The sequence below is a fragment of the Felis catus genome, chromosome X (genome assembly GCF_018350175.1).
Source record: "Felis catus isolate Fca126 chromosome X, F.catus_Fca126_mat1.0, whole genome shotgun sequence".
NCBI classification, from domain to species: domain Eukaryota; kingdom Metazoa; phylum Chordata; class Mammalia; order Carnivora; family Felidae; genus Felis; species Felis catus.
In genome coordinates this window covers 42059941-42080024 of record NC_058386.1, presented here as the reverse complement: position 1 = coordinate 42080024, position 20084 = coordinate 42059941, and the positions used below count along the sequence as shown (strand labels likewise).

General features: G+C 40.3%; 1 protein-coding gene across 8 annotated transcripts in view; it reads left to right on the top strand.

Moving 5' to 3' along the window:
- The first annotated feature begins 3858 nt into the window (after positions 1 to 3858).
- The window catches only part of ZNF182 (zinc finger protein 182), a 30298-nt gene continuing 14072 nt past the window's right edge, over positions 3859 to 20084 (top strand). For 2 of the 8 annotated variants that reach the window (XM_023249287.2, XM_023249282.2), the window contains exons 1-3: positions 3859 to 4062; positions 4399 to 4486; positions 5364 to 5422. In XM_023249287.2, coding sequence (XP_023105055.2) covers positions 5408 to 5422 — 15 coding nt within the window. In that variant the 5' untranslated portion in view covers positions 3859 to 4062; positions 4399 to 4486; positions 5364 to 5407. Of the gene's footprint in view, positions 4063 to 4302; positions 4507 to 5363; positions 5423 to 20084 lie in introns of all 8 variants that reach the window. The other 6 variants (XM_023249284.2, XM_045050721.1, XM_023249285.2 and 3 more) reach the window with 6 other exon arrangements.

Sequence of the window (20084 nt, the reverse complement as noted above, 5' to 3'; positions counted from 1 at the left end):
TGAATCCACCTCTCTAACTCTTACGTGCTCCATAAACCATCATTTATTCACACTTTGATCCTTAGTACTCAAAACAACTTGCACTCTACTGCTTTATCAACTCCATTCACATTCACTGCCTTGAATTGCTGTAGTCACTCAGTCTGCTTCCACTTTCACTTTCTGTCACTTTAGACCATGCCTCATTTTCCCATCATTTACTCAGTCTCATCCATAATCTCAAATTAATTCAAAATCTAATGCATAGTCATTTCCTCATGCTGCTCCACGCTGCCCACTTTTCACTCCACTCTACTCGTTCACTTCCCTCCCATCACCCTTTGTCTCTCCTTGCTACCATTCACTCCAATTTGTCCTTCATTCACCATTATCCACCCCCACCCCCAACCAGTCCCATAGGTCTCCTATTTAATGACACTCAGATTGGCCAAGACAGAAAAGACTGATCTATTGTTCAGGATTCATATTACCAGTGATGGTATATACTACAAATACCAGTGGCTTCAAAAGGATGGAAGGGGATTCCTCTTCCCCTCAGGTAGTTCAGAGCTAGCATGGCAGCTTCAAGATCACCAGAAAACTGGCTCCTGTGCTGTTTCTCTGACAAACTCATTTGCCACCTTATGGTCCAAAATGATTGCTCACAATTAGCCACACTTCCATAGTTTTGATAAAATTTTTTTTATTTTTTTAAACGTTTATCCATTTTTGAGAGACAAAGAGAGACAGAGCATGAGCGGGGAAGGGGCAGAGAGAGGGAGACACAGAATCTGAAGCAGGCTCCAGGCTCTGCGCTGTCAGCACAGATCCCGATGCGGGGCTCGAACTCACAAACAGTGAGATCATGACCTGAGCTGAAGTCGGATATTCAACCGACTGAGCCACCCAGGCGCCCCGATGAAATGTTTTTTTTTAAAGGTAAGCCCTACACCCAATGTGGGGCTTGAACTCATGACCCTGGGACCAAGAGTCACATGCTACCAACTGAGCCAACCAGGCACCCCTTGATAAAGTGTGTATTGAGAGCAATTGTAATGATGTCTAACTGGTGAGGTGGGGGGGGGGCCTGTGGGTGGGAGCATCACATTGTACAGACTCTGTGGTGGGACCAGTTCCTGTTAGCTTTCCACACCCTTTTACCTAGCTACCTGCTGCTTAGACCACTGTATGAGGAGGTTGCATCTGTAGGGACTGATGGCAGAGGATGCTCAGGAAAGAGTGGGAGTCTGAGTTCTTCAGAGCAGAAAAGCTGGTCTCACATAGCTTATGGATGTGCACTATGAACTCTGAAACAGTTTTGAGGGGCTGTATCACTGCCTTAGGGACATTTCTGGAGCTGGCAATCACTGTACCCCAATACCCACCAACCCAAAGGATTCTCCCTAAACACAGGGGTGTGTGTGTACAAGGTGGTGGGGAATGGGGCTTCTAAGATGGAAGAGGCTAGGTTGGGATGGGATGGGACCTACAGGTCCAACCCTTCCCACCTTCTAATGCATTTAGAGAGCTGACATGTTTGTACCTGATAAGTGCTGATCCTTCAGGGAGCAAGAGATAGGAGTTACTCCTCTGTTTTTTCTCTTTGTCTGCTAGGGAGCTCCATCTATATTTCCTTTTTTTTAGTGCTTATTTATTTATTTTGAGATGGAGGGAGGGGCAGAGAGGGAGAGAATCTCAAGCAGGCTCTGTGCTGTCAGTGCAGAGCCCGACTGGGGGCTCCATCTCACGAACTGAGAGATCATGACCCGAGCTGAAATCAAGAATCAGATGCTCAACTGACTGAGCCACCAGGCACCCTCCCCCCCTACATTTTTTTAAGTTTATTTTATTTTGAGAGAGAGAGAGAGAGAGAGAATCCCAAGCAGGCTCCGCACCATCAGCACAGAGCCTGATGCAGGGTTCAAACTCACAAACCCGTGAGATCATGACTTGAGCCAAAATCAAGAGTCAGATACTTAACTTACTGAACCACCCAAGCACTCTGCTCCACCTATATTTCTGGTAAAAATGTTCCTTGGTTAGTTTTAATGGTTCTGGGATGAGGACCCTCAGATACTTTCCAAAAGTTCTGGGGGATATTGAATAAACAAAAGAAAAAATATTATTGGGTAGAAGTTAAGAATCCAACCCTGGGAAACTCTGTGACCTTGGGCAAGTTACTGAGTCTCTCTGGGACTCAGTTTCCTCATCTGATAAGTGGGGGCCATGGGACTGTTCACAGATGGTGGGGACTGTCTGAGGCAGGTCATGTCATATGCTTCACATGGTGTGTGGCACTCAGGAGATACTGAGCTAGGTCTGAGTCCCATTATCACTTGCTGGGCTTGTTGGCAGGAGCCACAGTATTTTTCCTGCTTTTGCCCTTGCCCTCTGTGGCCTGTTCTCCAAAGTAGCCTGTAGATTATCTTTTAATTTTTTCCTTCTTATTTTTATGTTTTTATTTGTTTTTGAGACAGAGACAGGGCATGAGCAGGGGAGGGGCAGAGAGGGAGACACAGAATCCGAAGCAAGCTCCAGGCTCCGAGCCATCAGCACAGAGCCCGACGTGGGGCTCGAACCCATGGACTGTGAGATCATGACCTGAGCTGAAGTCAGAGGCTTAACCGACTGAGCCACCCAGGTGCCCCATTTTTTCCTTCTTACTAAAAAAACCTTTATGCATATACATTTCTATTTTTATTTAAATAATAATAAAACATACAGTACTTACTATGTGCCAAGTCTTGTTCTAAACCCTTGATAAGTATCAATTCATTTGTCATTGTCCCCATTTTATAGATAAGGAAACAGCACAGAGGAGTTCTGCCCTAGGTTACAAAGCTGGTAGGTGGGTGTTTGAAACCAGACTGTCTCCATAAATGTTTGTTTGGTTAGTTCTGTCTTCTTCCCTTGCCAACGTCTAGAATACTATGTGTCATTCAGGAGGTGCTTAAGCAAATCCCTGTGAAGCTCATGTTCTAGTGGTGCAAGACTCACGATCAACAAGAATTCTTGATTACTTCTGAGGGGTCTTTTAAAAATCTTTCCCTTCTTATGGCTTCCCATTATGTCTAGAATGAAGCATGAGCTCTGTTCCTGCCAGAGGAGGCCCTACAGCATCTGGCCCCACCCACCTCTCCCACCCTCACACCTCCTACACTCCCAACAAGCTGCCACGGTTTCCGTTCCTCTAACACACCAATTTAGGTTTCACTTCCGGGCTTTTGGAACTGCCGTGCCCTCCACCAGAAAGCTCTTTGCTTCAGCTATTCGTGTGGCCGGCTCCTTTTGGTCAGCGTATCTGTCACCTCCAACGAAAGGAGTTCGATCCTGCCCATCCAAAGAAAGCATCCTTTCGTCAGTCACTACTTAACACATTCCTTATACCCCGGGGTGGGTGTGTTCTAGGTGGCCGTTTATTTATCTTTAGTTTGTTTGTATACTGTCCTTCAAACCCCCAGCTCTAGCCACTGGATGGAGCCAGTGTGACCTTTCCTTACCTCCCAGCCTTTGTGCACGCTGGGCAATGCTGCCACGCATCCCGTCTAACTGTTCAATTACACCTGTAAACCTGATGCTGCCCTTCGGGTTCAAGACACCAAATTCCTGCCTGCCAGAATTTTTCTTAATTGGGCAATTCCCCTCCCCGCCATAAGGAAAATGGTTTTTGAAATCTCAGGAATGACAGCCTCTGCAGAACAAAATGAACACCTGCTCCATAGGTGATGGCAGCCAGCGAGGTGAAGAGACACGGTGGGCACGGCCACCTCAAAGCAGCCGCGCGGGCGCAGCCATCTTCTCTCCGCGCAGGCGCAGGCGCAGGCGAGGCGCAGGCGCAGACGCAGGCGCAGACGCAGGCGCACGCGCCCCAGCCCCATCTCTTTCGCGTCCCGCCGGCGGGAGGGGGCCTGGTGGTGACTATTGGCTGAGGCGGGCTCAAAGACCCCGCTGAGCGTGCGCACACCAGCCTGCTGCAGCCCTGTAGGCTGCGGAGCCCGAGTCGGTCCGAAGCGGAAGTGTTGCTCAGGGCCAGTTCTTGTAATGGTCTCCTCTGCAGTGAGCAGATAATCTATTGTCGAGAGGGTGAGAAAGAGGAGGGGGGATGGGTTGAGAGGGCGAGTGCTAGGGGTGATGGGCCAAGTGATGGGGAGTTCTGGAGGAACGAAGGAAGGGGGATTTGGGAGGATCATTGATGCGGGGAGTTGTGGGGTGATGGGAGACTGAATGAAGGTCTCTGGGGCATGATGGTGGACAAAGTTACGGGACTAGTCAGGTTTGAATGGGGCTTATTAAACGTTGACTTTTACACGTTTTCCGGCACAGTGATTTGCGCTAAGGGTTCTTACGCACTCCTCATCAGGCGCCTCCTTAGGCGCGCCCCACCTTTTCCTCTCCCTTCTCCCCTCTCCCACACCCCAGCGTAGGGGCCTGGTGTGAATGCTCCAGCCGAAGTGAATCTGCACCCGAAGGCTTCCTTCTGGCTCCTGGGCAAGCCGGCCCCAGTGAGGTGAGGAGGAGAAGGAAGAGGTACCTGAGTGGACTCACTTCGGGGCTTGGGGGTGGGGGTGGGCGAGGCCTGGTGCCGCGGGGTTTGGGGGGATCATGGGGCTTAAAACGTTATGGGGATGATAGTTTTTAAAAGTTGATTTTACTTGGTGTATGATAAATACTAACACATTTGAATTACAGATTAATTAAAAATAGAAAAAAAAAATCAAAAGGAATTGATTTTTATCCCCCTGCATTTAAATGTCCGGTCCATTCTTAGCAAGTTTTTAGTGGGTATTCGGGGTGTGCGTTTTTAAACTTTTAACAGTTTGAAATGGGTTCCTGCAATTTTATAACCTACCTTATTTTCATTTAGAAGTTTACTGTGATTCAGCTTAAAAATTTATTCTCTAACATTTAAAAAACTTAATTTAGATATACGTACAGAGAAATATACAAATACTAAAGCATACAGTTCCATACAACATTTTTAATAGGTCTGTAACATTTCACTCCTTGTATTTCCTTACTAATCGCTTATTATGAGTCACAGGATTAACTTCGGCATTCAGAAAGTCAGTGCTGAGGTGAATGTACTTACAGAGAAGTTGTGATGCATTAGAATACATTATTTCATTAGGTAGAATGCCTAGAATTACAATTTCTGGGTCAGTACACAAGTATATATAGAAAAAAAAAACCCTTTTGTGTTAGATGCTCATGTGAGGAAGAGAGTCAAGAATACACAGGTGGTTGTTGAAAACTACATGGTTGCCCAAACTTCCACAGAATGGCCTCATGCCCCGCTAGTGTGAGGGGAATTTCTAGGCAGATAATTCTGGGCATATAAACCTTATGGGTTCTCTCATATGCTGTACACTTTTCCATTCTTTCAGCTCAGCTTTCACACATCTCTGCCTTTTCCCAAGAAAAGCAGGAAATGGCCAAACCCCAGGTAAGTATGCTGTTTCTTCCTTTTTTTTTTTTTTTTTTTTTTTTTACCATGGACGTGATGAGATACTTAGGAATCTCTGACCTAAAATAGGAAATTATTTGTAAATAAGCATTAGGATCAGGGAAAATGAGAGACAGCAAGGCCAAGTTAGAATATAGACATTAGGGTGTGACAGATACTAACATTGACTTACAGATTTCTCTTTGAGCTTCTGGCAGCCAGAGGGAAACGTAACCAGGAACCTGGTTCACCTTACTCCTCAGGAGAGAGTGCACTGAGTTCTCAGGGAAGTAAAGGTTTCCTGTGTTTGCCTTCCAAGGCATTTCTTTTCTGAGTCTTCATGTGGTTGGTGGAATTGTCTTCAACCACAGCCTAGTGATAAATGCAATCGCTGGTTTCCTACAGATATTTCTTTTTTTTTAATTTTTTAATGTTTATTTTTTATTTATATTAGAGAGAGAGAGAGAGTGTGAGCAGGGGAGGGGCAGAGAGACAGAGACAGAATCTGAAGCAGGCTCTAGGCTCCGAGCTGTCAGCACAGAGCCTGACACAGGACTCACACCCATAAGCAGTGAGATCATGACCTGAGCTGAAGTTGGATGCTTGACCGACTGAGCCACCCAGGCGCCCCTCCTGCAGATATTTCTTACAGCATTTCTCACTGAGCTGGAGACATGGTGTCAGAGTATCCTTTGGGAATGAAATATGTCAGGGAACTTGCTTTTCTTGAGATCATTTTTCTGAAGTAATTTTATCGGTCAGACTTTGGATTCTCATTTAGCCAAGAGACAAAGTCCTACAGGTGCTCACAGCCAACCAATGTTTTTCTTTCACTTAAAAAATTTTTAAAAAATTTTAAATGTTTATTTTTGAGAGAGAGAGAGAGAGAGAGAGAGAGTAAGAGTGAGTAGTGGAGGGGCAGAGAGAGAAGACACAGAATCTGAAGCAGGCTCCAGGCTCCGAGCTGTCTGCACAGAGTCTGATGCGGGGCTTGAACCCACAAACTGTGAGATCATGACCTGAGCCTAAGTCGGAGGAAATTTTTACTCATCATAATTCCCTGGAGATTCAGACAAGTTGTCAGTTCTTTCCTTTTTTATTGCTGGGTGGTATTCCATGGTATAGATGTATTGTAGCTTATTTATCCATTCTCCTGTTGAAAATCATTTGGATTATTTCCAGTTTTGGCAATTACGAGTAAAGCCACTTTAATATTCATACACAAGTTTTTGTGTGCACATATGTTTTCATTTCTCTAGAATAAATACTGGATTTCTGGGTCTTTTGGTAACTGTATGCTTAATGTTTTAAGAATCTGCCAAATTGTTTTCCAGAATAGTTGAATCATTTTTCATTTTCACCAGCAATGTATAAGAATTCCAGTTGCTTCACATTTTTGCCAGCACTTGGTATTGTCAGTATTTTTTTAATGTTTATTTATTTATTTTGAGAGAGCACGAGCGTGAGCGAGGGAGGGGCATAGAGAGGGAGAGAGAGAATCCCAAGCAGGTTGATCGTGACCTGAGCTGAAATCAAGGGTTGGACACGTAGCCAACTGAGCCATCTAGGCGCCCTGGTATTGTTAGTATTTTTAATTTTAGTCATCCTAGTAGTACAGTTATTGTCTCATCATGCCTTTAATTTGTGTTTCACTAATAGCTGATGATGTTTAAGACCTCTGTATGTTTCTTTACTTTTTGTATATCCTCTTTGGCGAAGTGTTCAATCAAGTCATCTGCCCATTTTATTTTTTTTTATTTTATTTTTTTTTCAATATATGAAATTTATTGTCAAATTGGTTTCCATACAACACCCAGTGCTCATCCCAAAAGGTGCCCTCCTCAATACCCATCACCCACCCTCCCCCCCTCCCACCCCCCATCAACCCTCAGTTTGTCATCTGCCCATTTTAAAATTGGATTGTTTTCTCGCTCTTGAAATTGGAGAGAGTTATTTATGTATATTGTTTACAAGTCCTTTGTCAGATACGTTTGTAAATATTTTGTCTATATTTCTTCAAGCCACGTCTTTTCATTCGCTTAGTGTTATTCACAGAGCAAGAATTTTTAATTTTGAAAATGGCCAATATATGAATTATTTCCTTCACGCACGGTTATTTCAACATCACGTTTAAGAATTCTTTGCTGGGTCTGGGGTGCCTGGGTGTCTCATTGGGTTGAGCATCTGACTCTTGATTTTGGCTCAGGTCATGATCTCAGGGTTTGTGGGTTCAAGCCCTGCATTAGGCTCTGTGCCGACAGTGCAGAGCCTGCTTGGGATTCTCTCTCTGCCCCTCCCCTGCTTGCTCTCTCTGTCTGCCTCAAAATAAATAAATAAACATTAAAAAATAATTCCTTGTTGGATCCTAAGTCATGAAGATTTTTTTCTGTTTCTTCTATAAGTTTCATAGTTATTGGTTTTCCATTTAGATCTGTGATCTCTTCTGTGTTAAATTTTATATAAGGTGTAAGGATTAAGTTGAGGGTCATTATTTTGCATATGGAATTACATTCGTTCTAACCCCATTTGTTGAAAGTATAATTTTTCTCTTTTGAATTGCGTTTGCAGTTTTGTCATAAATAAATTGGCTGTGTTTGTGGATCTGTTTCTGGACTCTGTTCTGTTGATTTATAGATCTAACCCTCTGCCAGTACCACACTTTTTTAAAGTTTTTATTCAAATTCCAGTTAGTTAACATACAGTGTAATGTTAGTTTCATGTATACAATATAGTATTTCAACACTTCTATACAACACCCTGTGCTCATCCCAACCAGTACCCTCCTTAATCTCCATCACCTGTTTAACCCGTCCCCCCCACCCACCTCCCATCTGGTAACCATCAGTTTGTTCTCAATAGTTCAGAGTCTGTTTCTTGACTTTCTCTTTTTCCCCTTTGCATGTTTGTTTTGTGTTTTAAATTCCACATAAGTGAAATCATATGGTATTTGTCTTTCTCTGACTTACTTCACTTAGCATAATACTCTCTAGCTCCATCCATGTCATTGCAAATGGCAGGATTTCATTCTTTTAAATGGCTGGGTAAAATTCCATTGTATATATATATATACACACCACATTTTCTTTTTTTTTTTTTTTTAAGTTTTTATTTATTTATTTATTTATTTAATTTTTTTTTATGAAGTTTATTGTCAAATTGGTTTCCATATAACACCCAGTGCTCATCCCAAAAGGTGCCCTCCTCAATACCCATCACCCACCCTCCCCTGCCTCCCACCCCCCATCAACCCTCAGTTTGTTCTCAGTTTTTAAGAGTCACTTATGCTTTGGCTCTCTTCCACTCTAACCTCTTTTTTTTTTTTTTCTTCCTTCCCCTCCCGCATGGGTTAAGTTTCTCAGGATCCACATAAGAGTGAAACCATATGGTATCTGTCTTTCTCTGTATGGCTTATTTCACTTAGCATCACACTCTCCAGTTCCATCCATGTTGCTACAAAGGCCATATTTCATTCTTTCTCATTGCCACGTAGTACTCCATTGTATACACCACATTTTCTATTAATCAGTTGATGGACACTTGAGCTGCTTCCATCATTTGGCTTTTGCAGGTAATGCTGCTATAAACATCAGGGTGCATGTTTCCCTTTGAATTAGTATTTTTGTATTCTTTGGGTAAATACCTAATAGTGTGATTGCTGGATCATAGGGTAGTTTTATTTTTAACTTTTGAGGAGCCTCCATAGCTGTTTTCCAAAGTGGCTGCACCTGTTTGCATTCCCACCAATAGGCAAGAGGGTTCCCCTCTCTCCACTTCCTGGCTAACACCTGTTGTTTCGTGTGTTGTTGATTTTAGCCATAATGGCAGGTGTGAGGTGAAACCTCATTGTAGTTTTGATTTGAGGAGTGATGTTGAGCCTCTTTTCATGTGTCTGTTTGCCATCTGGATGTCTTCTTTGGAAAAATGTCTATTCATTTCTTCTGCCCATTTTTAATTGGATTATTTGGTTTTTGGATGTTGAGTTTTATAAGTTCTTTATATGTTTTGGACAATAACCCTTTATTGGATATGTCATTTGCAAATATCTTCTTCCGTTCTCTAGGTTGCCTCTTAGTTTTGTTGATTGTTTTCTTTGCTGTGCAGAAGCTTTTTATATTGGTATAGTCCCAGGGGCTTATTTTTGCTTTTGTTCCCTGGGCACAGAGACATATCTAGCAAGAAGTTGCTGTGGCAGATGTCAGAGAAGTTACTGCCTGTGTTCACTTCTAGGATTTATATGGTTTCAGGTCTTATAGTTGGTCTTTTATCCATTTTGAATTTATTTTTGTGTATGGTATAAGAAAATGGTCCTGTGTCGTTCCTCTGCATATTGCTGTCCAGTTTTCCCAACACCATTTGTTGGAGAGATACTATTTTTCCTGTTGGATATTCTTAACTGCTTTCTCCAGGATTAATTGACCATATAGTTGTGGGTTCTATTCTGTTCTATTGATCTGTGTGTCTGCTTTTGTGCCAGTACCACACAGTTTTGATCACTTTGTAATATAACTTGAAGTCTGGAATTGTGATGCCTCCAGCTTTGCTTTTCTTTTTCAAGGTTGCTTTGGCTGTTTAGGGGCTTTTGTGGTTTTATACAAATGTTAGGATTGTTTGTTCTAGTTCTGTGAAAAATGCCGTTAGTATTTTGATACAGATTGCATTAAACGTGTAGATTGTCCTTTGGATAATAGAGACATTTTAACAATATTTGTTCTTCCAATCTGTGAGTACAGATTGTCTTTCCATTTCTTTGTGTCATCTTTAGTTTATCAGTGTTTTATAGTTTTCAGAGTACAGATATTTCACCTCTTTGGTTAGGTTTATTCCTAAATATCTTATTGTTTTTGGTGCAGTTGTACATGGGACTGATTGCTCAATTTCTGTTCTGCTTCATTATTGGAATATATAAATGCAACAGATTTCTGTATGTTGATTTTATATCCTGCAACTTTACTAAACTTGCTTATCAGTTCCAGCAATTTTTTGGTGGAGTCTTTTGGGTTTTCTATGTATGGTATATTGTCATCTGCAAACAGTGAACATTTTACTTCTTCCTTGCTGATTTGGATGCCTTTTATTTCTTTTTGTTGTCTGATTACTGTGGCTAGGACTTCCAGTACTGTGTTGAATAAAAGTGGTGAGAGTGGACATCCCTGTCTTGTTCCTGACTGTAGAGGAAAAGGTCTCAGTTTTTCCCCATTGAGTATGATGTTAGCTTTGGGGTTTTCATATATGGCGTTTATAATGTTGAGGTATGTTCCCTCTAAACCTACTTTCCTGAGAGTTTTCATCATGAATGGATGTTGTATTTTGTCAAATGCTCTTTCTGCATCTATTGAAATGATCATATGATTCTTAACCTTTCTTTTCTTTTCTTTAAAAAATGTTTAACATTTATTTATTTTTGAGAAACAGAGCATGAGTTGGGGGAGGGGCAGAGAGAGAGGGAGACAAAGAATCCAAAGCAGGTTCCAGACTCCAAGCCGTCATCACAGAGCCAGACGTGGGGCCCAAACCCACGAACTGCAAGATCATGACCTGAGATGAAGTCAGACACTTAACCAACTGAGCCACCCAGATGCCCCTTAACCTTTCTTTTCTTAATGTGCTGTAACATGTAGATTGATTTGCAAATATTGCAACTCAGGAATAAATTCCACTTGATTGTGGTGAATGATATTTTTCATGTATTTTTAGATTTGGTTTGGTAGTATTTTATTGATAATTTTTGCCTCCATGTTCATCAGGAATGTTGGCCTGTACTCTTTTTTATTTTTTTTTATTTTTTATTTCATTTTATTTTTACATTTTTTTCTTTATGTTTATTTATTTTTGAGAGAGAGAGGGAGAATGAGCAGGGGAGGGGGAGAGAGAGGGAGACACAGAATCTGAAGCAGGCTCCAGGCTCTGAGCTGTCAGCACAGAACCCGATGCAAGGCTTGAACTCACAAACTGTGAGATCATGACCTGAGCCGCAGTCAGATGCTTAACCGACTGAACCACCCAGGTGCCCCTGGCCTGTAGTTCTTTTTTAGTTGTGTCTTATCTGGTTTTGGTGTCAGGGTAATGCTGGCTTCATAGAATGAATTTGGAAGTTTCCTTCCTTTTCTGTTTTTTGGAATAGTTTGAGAAGAATAGGCATAAACCCTTCTTTAAATGTTTGGTGGAAATAGGGGAGCCTGGGTGGCTCAGTCATTTAAGCATCTTACTCTTGATTTTGGCTCAGGTCATGATCTCATGGTTCATGAGTTCAAGCCCTGTGTCTGGCTGCACACTGGTAGTGTGGAGCCTGCTTGGGATTCTCTCTCTCCCCCTTGCTCTCTGTCCCTCCGCCACGTGTGCTTTCTCTCGCTCGCTCTCTCTCCATTTCTCCAAATAAATAAATAAATAAACTTTAATTAGGCAATTAATTTTTTAAAAAGCCTCTAAATATTTGGTAGAATTAGCCTATGAAGCTGTCTGGCCCTGGACTTTTGTTTGTTGGGAGTTTTTTGATTACTGATTCAGTTTGTTTGCTGGTTATCAGTCTGTTCAAGTTTTCTATTTCTTCCTGTTTTGGTTTTGGTAGCTTATATGTTTGTAGGAATTTATCTGTTTCTTCCAGGATGTCCAGTTAGTTGGCATATAGTTTTTCATAGTACTCTCTTATAATTACTTGTATTTCTGTGATGTTGGTTGTTCTGTGTTGTCTCTCATTTGTGATTTTATTTATTTGTGTCCTTTCTGTTTTCTTTTTGATAAGTCTGGCTAGAGGGTTATCAATTTTATTAATTTTTTTCAAAGAAATAGTTCCTGGTTTCAGTGATTTGTTCTGTTTTTTTTTAATTTAATTATTTATTTTTTTAAATTTATATCCAAATTAGTTAGCATATACTACAACACTGATTTCAGCTGTAGATTCCTTAGTTCCCCTTTACCCATTTAGCCCATCCCCCCTCACACAACCCCTCCAGTAACCCTCAGTTTGTTCATATTTATGAGTCTCTTCTGTTTTGTCCCCCTCCTTGTTTTTATATTATTTTTGTTTCCCCCTTCCCTTGTGTTCATCTGTTTTGTCTCTTAAAGTCCTCATATGAGTGAAGTCATACGATTTTTGTCTTTCTCTGACTAATTTCACTCAGCATAATACCCTTCAGTTCCATCCACGTAGTTGCAAATGGCAAGATTTCATTCTTTTTGATTGCCGAGTAATACTTCATCCATCAGTGGACATTTGGGCTCTTTCCATACTTTGGCTATTGTTGATAGTGCTGCTATAAACATTGGGGTGCATGTGCCCCTTCAAAACAGCATACCTGTATCCCTTGGATAATTTTTTTTTAATGTTTATTTATTTTTGAAGGAGAGAGAGACAGAGTGTGAGCAGGGGAGGGGTAGAGAGAGGGAGACACAGAATCTGAAGTGGGCTCTAGGCTTTGAGCTGTTAGCACAGAGACCAACTCAGGGCTTGAACTCACAAACTGAGATTGCGACCTGAGCCAATGTTGGATGCTTAACTGACTGAGTTGCCCAGGTTCCCCTGTTCTATTATTTTTTAAGTTTCTGTATCATTTATTTCTGTTCTAATCTCTATTATTTCCTTCCCTCTGCTGGTGATAGGCTTCATTTGTTCTTTTTCTAACTCCTTTATGTGTAAGGGTAGGTTGTTTATTTGAGAGTTTTCTTGCTTCTTGAGGTAGGCCTGTATTTCTGCATACTTTCTTCTTAGGACAGCTTTTGCTGCATCCCAAAGGCTTTGGAGAAGTGTGTTTTAATTTTCATTTGTTTTATGTATTTTTTAATTTTTTCTTTGATTTTCTTGTTGACCCATTCATTGTTTGGTAGCATATTGTTTAACCTCCATATATTTATGGTCTTTCCAGATTTTTTCTTGTGGTTAACTTCAAGTTTCATGGTGTTGTGGTTCAGAGAACCACATAGTATGAATGGTATGATTTCAGTCTTTTTGTATTTGTTGAGGTCTGTGTTGTGACCTAATATGTGATCTATTCTGAAGAATGTCCCATGTGCCCTTGAAAGTAATGTGTATTCTGCTGTTTTAGAATAGTATGTTCTAAGTATATCCATTAAGTCCATCTGGTCCAGTGTGTCATTCAAAACCATTGTTTCCTTATTTATTTTCCGTTTAGATGATCTGTCCCTTGATGTAAGTGGGATGGTAAAGTTCCCTACTATTTTGTATTATTATCAATTAATTCCTGTAAGCAGTTGGTTAAGCATCCGACTTTGGCTCAGGTCATGATCTCGCGGTTCATGAGTTTGAGCCCCATGTTGGGCTTTGTGCTGACAGCTCAGAGCCTGGAGCCTGCTTCGGATTCTGTGTCTCCCTTTCCCTCTGTTCCTCCCTGCTTGCACTCTGTCTTTCTGTCTCTCAAAAATAAGATTAAAAAAATAAATAAAATGAGTCTCTTGTATTGGGTGCCTGGATGGCTCAGTGGGTACAGCATGTGACTCTTGATCTTGGGGTTGTGAGTTAAAGCCCCACATTGGATGTAGAGATTACTGAGAAAATAAAATCTTCAAAAAGTGAAAAATAAAATGAGTCTCTTGTAGGCAACATATAGATGGTCTTATTTTTTTATCCATTCTGACACCCTATGTTTTGTGATGGGAGTTTTTAGTCCATTTACATTCAGAGCAATTATTAATAGATATGTATTTGTTGCCATTTTATTTCTTGTTTTGTCATCATTTCTGGAGATTTTCTCTGTTCCTTTCTGGTCTTTGTCACTTTTGGCCTTTCCATTCCACTCAAAGTGTCTCCTTTAGTATTTCTTGCAGGGCATGTTTACTGGTCACAAACTCTTTAATATTTGTTTGTCTGGAAAACTCTTTATCTCTCCTTCTGTTCTGAATGATAGCTTTGCTGGATAGAGTATATTCTTGGCTGCAGATTTTTCCCACTCAGCACTGTGAATATATCATGCCACTCCCTTCTGGTCCATTTACATTCAGAGTAATTATTGGTAGATATGTATTTTATGTGTATTACTTGTTTTGTGGTTGTTTCTGGAGATTTTCTCTGGTCCTTTCTTGTCTTTCTCTCATGTTTTGCTAATTTAAAATTTTTTTAATGTTTATTTATTTTGAAGGAGAGAGAGACAGAGTGGGAGGAGGGGAGGGGCAGAGAGAGAGATAGAGAATCTGAAGTGGGCTCCAGGCTCTGAGCTGTCAGCACAGAGCCCAAAGCAGGGCTCGAACTCACGAGCCGTGAGATCATGACCTGAGCTGAAGTTGGATGCTTAACCAACTGAGGCACCCAGGCCCCCCATTTTGCTCATTGTCTTTTAGTGATATATTTGGATTTCTTTTTATTCTTTTCATGGTTATTAGTGGTTTTTGATAGATGGTCACCATTAGGTTTGTGTATAACATCTTCTGCAAATAGCAATATATATTGATGGTCATTCCAATTTGAACCCATTCTTTTCTCCTCCCCACATTTTAGGTATGTTATTATATTTTATATCCTTTTTTTGTCTGAGTTCCTTCACTGATTTTTACAGAAATGATCTGATTTTGCAGAAATATGCAGAAATATCTTTTACTGCTTTTGTATTTCCTGCCTTTATACTGTCACTTTTGAATTTTTTTGTTTATTTAATTTTGTTAATGTTTGTTTATTTTTGAGAGAGAGTCCAAGCGTGAGTGGGCAAGGGGCAAAGAGAGAGGAAGACACAGAATCTGAAGCAGGCTCTGGGCTCTAAGCCGTCAGCACAGAGCCAGACGTGGTGCTCAAACTCACGAACAGTGAGATCATGACCTGAGCTGAAGTTGGACACTTAACTGACTGAGCCACCCAGGCACCCCTTTTAAGTTTTTTTTTTTTTTAATTTATTTTGAGAGAAAGTGAGCGCATGCACCGGGGAGGGGGAGACAGAGAGGGAGAGAGAGAATCTAAAGCAGGCTCTGTGCTGTCAGCGCAGAGCCTGTCGTGGGGCTCTATCTCAGGAACTGCAAGATCATGCATGAATGACCTGAGCTGAAATCAAGAGTCGGATGATTGGGGCGCCTGGGTGGCTCAGTCAGTTAAGCGGCCAACTTCGGCTCAGGTCATGATCTCATGGTCCGTGAGTTTGAGCCCCATGTCAGGTTCTGTGCTGACAGCTCAGAGCCTGGAGCCTCCTTTGGATTCTGTGTCTCCCTCTGTCTCTGCCCTTCCTCCAGTCACGCTTTGTCTTTCTAAAAAATAAATAAAAACATTAAAAAGTCAAATGATTAACTGAGCCACCGAGACACCCCTGTACTGTCACTTTTGTCTCTCCTTTCCACTCAAAGACTCCCCCTTAATATTTCTTGCAGCGCTGGTTTAGTGGTCACATGCTCCTTTAGTTTTTGTTTGTTCAGGAAATTCTTTTTCTCTCTATTCTGAAGGATAGCCTTGCTGGATAGAGTATTCTTGGCAACAGATTTTTCCATTCAGCAATTTGAATGTATTATGCCACTCCCTCCTGGTTTGCCAAGTTTCTGTTGATAAATCTGCAGGTAGCCTTATGGGTCTTCCCTTATAAGTTAAGGACTGTTTTTTTATGATTTTATTTCTTGACTAATCTCTACACCCAACCTGGGGCTCAAACCCACAACCCCAAGATCAGGAGTCACATGCTGTACTGACTGAGCCAGCCAGGCACCCCTTAAGACTTTGTCTTGCCGCTTTTAAGATTTTTTCTTCATCACTATATTTTGCACATTTAATTACAATATGTCTTGCTGTTGGCCCACCTTTGTTGATTTTGATCGGAGATCTCTGTTCCTTGTGGATCTAGATGTCTGTTTCCTTCCCCAGGTTAGGGAAGTTTTCGGCTTATTTCTTCAAAGAAGTTTTCTGCCCCCTTTTCTCTTTCTTCCTCTTCTGGGACTCCTATAATACGAATGTTATGTTTGATGGAGTCACCGAGATCCCTAAGTCTATTTCTCGTGTTGCATAATTCTTCTCTTTCTTTTCTTCAGCTCTGTTATTTTCCATTAGTTTGTCCTCTAGGTCACTAATTTGTTTTTCTGTTTCTTCTAACCTGCTGTTCATTGCACCAGGCGTGTTTCTGATCTCATTTATTGCATTCTTCATCTCTGATTGATTTGTTTTTCACTCTTTTATCTCTTTGGTAAGCATCTCACTGATGTCTTCTATTTTTTTCTCAAGCCCAGTGAGTATCAATATGATTGTTCTTTATTTTTTTATTTTTTTTTTAACGTTTATTTATTTTTGAGACAGAGAGAGACAAAGCATGAACAGGAGAGGGGCAGAGAGAGAGGGAGACACAGAATCTGAAACAGGCTCCAGGCTCTGAGCTGTCAGCACAGAGCCCGACGCGGGGCTCGAACTCACGGACCGTGAGATCATGACCTGAGCCGAGGTCAGACGCCTAACCAACCAAGCCACCCCGGCGCCCCCATCTGATCTTTAAATTATCCATCAGGCATGTTACTTATATCTGTTTTGCTTAAATCTCTGGCCATGGCCTTACCTTGTTTATTCCTAGGTATTTTGTTCCTTTTGATGCACTTGTAAATCTGGTTGTTTTCTTAATATGGCTTTCTGATAGTTTGTTTTTAGTGTATAGAAACACAACAGATTTCTGATTATTAATTTTGTGTCCTACAACTTTACTGAATTTATTTGAGTAGTTATTTGGTGGTGTCTTTAGGGTTTTTAATGTAATAGCATGTCATTTGCAAATAGTGACAGTTTTACTTCTTCCTATTTAGATGCCTTTTATTTCTTTTTTTTTTCTGTGTAATTACTGTGGCTAGGCCTTCCAGTATTCTTTTGAATAAAAGTGGTGAGTAGACATCCTTGGGTTGTTTCTGATCTTAGAGTAAAGGCTTTCAGCTTTTCACTGTTGAGTATGAAATTAGGTGTGGGCTTGTCATATATGGCCTTTATTGTGTTGAGATACCTTCTCTGCATATCCACTTTGTTGGGGGTTTTTATCATAAATGGATGTTGAAATTTGTCAAATGCTTTTTTTTGGTGTATCTCATTGATTTTTGGATGTTGAACCATTCTTGTATGCCTGGAATGAATCCCACTTGGTCATGGGGTATGATCCTTTACATGTTATTATTGACATTGAATTCGGTTTGCTAATATTTAGTTGAGGACTTTTGCATCTATGTTCAGCAGGGATATTGGCCTGTAATTTTTTTGTAGTGTCTTTGGTTTTGGTATCAGGGTAATGCTGGCCTTGTAAAGTGAGTTTGAAAGTGTTCCTTCCTCTTCAAGAGTTGGAATAATTTGAGGAAGCCAACTTGACCCGGACTTTTGTTTATTGGGAGTTTTTGATTACTGATTCAATTTCATTGTTAATAATTGGTCTATTCAGATTTTCTATTTCTTCATGATTTAGTCTTAGAAGATTATATGTTTCTAGGAATTTGTCCATTTTTTCTAGGTTGTCTAATTGGTAGTATATAACTGTTTATTGTATTCTCTTTTCCTTTGTATTTCTGTGGTATCAGTTTTAATTTCTCATTTGTTTATGATTTTATTATTTGGGCTCTCTTTTCTTGAGTCTGGCTAAAAGTTTGTTCATTTTGTTTACCTTTTCAAAGAACCATCTCTTACTTTCATTCATCCTTTCTATTCTTTTTTTTTTTTTTTTAGTGTCTATTTCATTTATTTCCATTCTGATCTTTATTCTTTCCTTTCTAATACTAGAAAGGGCTTTGTTCTTTCTTTATTTCCTTAAGCGTTAAGACAGATTGTTTATTTGATGTTTTTCTTGTTTCCTGAGGTAGACCTGTATTGCTATGAACTTCTCTCAGAACTGCTTTTGCTGTGTCCCAAAGATTTCGGAACATTGTGTTTCCATTTTCATTTGTCTCATGTTATCTTTTGATTTTTTTTTTGATTCATTCATTGGTTAATAGCATGTTGTTTAGTCTCCATGTTTGTGTTTTTCCAGTTGTTTCTTGTAATTGATTTTTAGTTTCATACAGTTGTGGAAAAGATGCTTGATATGATTTCAGTCTTGTTAAACTTATTGACTTGTTTTGTGATCTAACACGTAGTCCATCCTGGAGAATGTTCCCTGTGCACTCAAGAAAAATGTGTATTCTCCTGTTTTTTTAATGTTTATTTATTTTTGAGAGAGAGACAGAGAGAGAGAGAGAAAGAGAATGAACATAGGATGGATCTGAAGCAGACTTGAGTCTCTGAACTGTCAGCACAGAGCCTGACGTGGGGCTTGAAACCACGAACTGTGAGATCATGACCTGAGCTGAAGTAGGATGCATAACCGACTGAGCCACCCAGGCGCCCCATCTCCTGTTTTTGGATGGGGTGTTCTGTATATATCTATTAAGTCCCTCTGGTCTAGTGTGTTGTTTAAGGCCAATGTTTTCTTTTTGATTTTTTTGTCTGGATGATCTCTCCATTGATTTAAGTGAGGTGTTAAAATCCCCTACTATTATTGTATTGCTGTCTATTTATCTCTTTATTGCTGTTAATATTTGCTTTATATATTTAGGTGCTCCTATATTCAGTTCATACATATTTACAAATGTCATATCATCTTGTTAGATCAACCCCTTTATCATTATGTAGTACCCTTCTTTGTCTTTTGTTATGGTCTTTGTTTTAAAGTCTAATTTTTCTGATACAAGTATTCCTATCCCAGCTCTCTTTTCATTTCCACTTACATGATATATCCTTTTCTATCCCTTTACTTTCTTTTTTTTTTTATTTTAATGTTTATTTTTGAGAGAGAGAGAGAGAGCAAGCGAGCACAAACAGGGTAGGGGCAGAGAGGGGGGGGATACATAGACTCTGAAGTAGGCTCCAGGCTCTGAGTTGTCAGTACGGAGCCTCACACGGGGCTTGAACTCATGAACTGTGAGATCATGACTTGGGCCGAAGTCGGAAGCTTAACCAACTGAGCCACCCAGGTGCCCCTCTACTTTTAGTCTGTGTGTGTCCTTAGGTTTGAAGTGAGTCTCTTGTGCGTAGCCTATAAAAGGGCTTTTTTCCCATCCATCCACCCTTTGTTTTTTGATTGGAGCATTTAGTCCATTTACATTTAATTATTGATAGATATGTACTTATTGCCATTTTGTTAATTGTTTTCTGGCTGTTGTAGTTCCCCTCTGTTTCTTCTTCTCTTTCTTCCCTTATGGTTTGTCTTCTATAGTGTTATGTTTAGATTCCTTTCTATGTATTTACTGTAATTTTTTTCTTTGTGGTTACTGTTTGGTTCACATATAACATGTATGTAACTCATTTTTGAATTGACAGTAAATTAATTTTGAACACATTCCAAAGCTTTAAATTTTTACTCCTCCCTCCTACATTTTAGATTTTTGATGATACAGTTTACTTTTTATTTTATGTATCCCTTAACTGTTTTATTTTCAATTAATTTTACTACTTCTGTCTTTTACCCTTCATACTTGCTTTATAAGTGGTTGATCTACTACCTTTAATTTTTACCTACCTTTTCTATTTTCACTTTCGTATGTATTTTAAAATTAATTAGTGCCTTTTCTTCTTAGCTTAGAGAAGTCCCTTTAACATTTCTTGTAAGGCCAGTTTAGTGGTGATGAACTCTGTTAGATTTTGCTTATCTGGAAAACTCTTAATCTCTCCTTCAATTTTGAATGATAACCTTGATGGGTAGAGAATTCCTGGTTGGCACTTTTTCCCCTTTTAGTACTTTAAATATGTCAC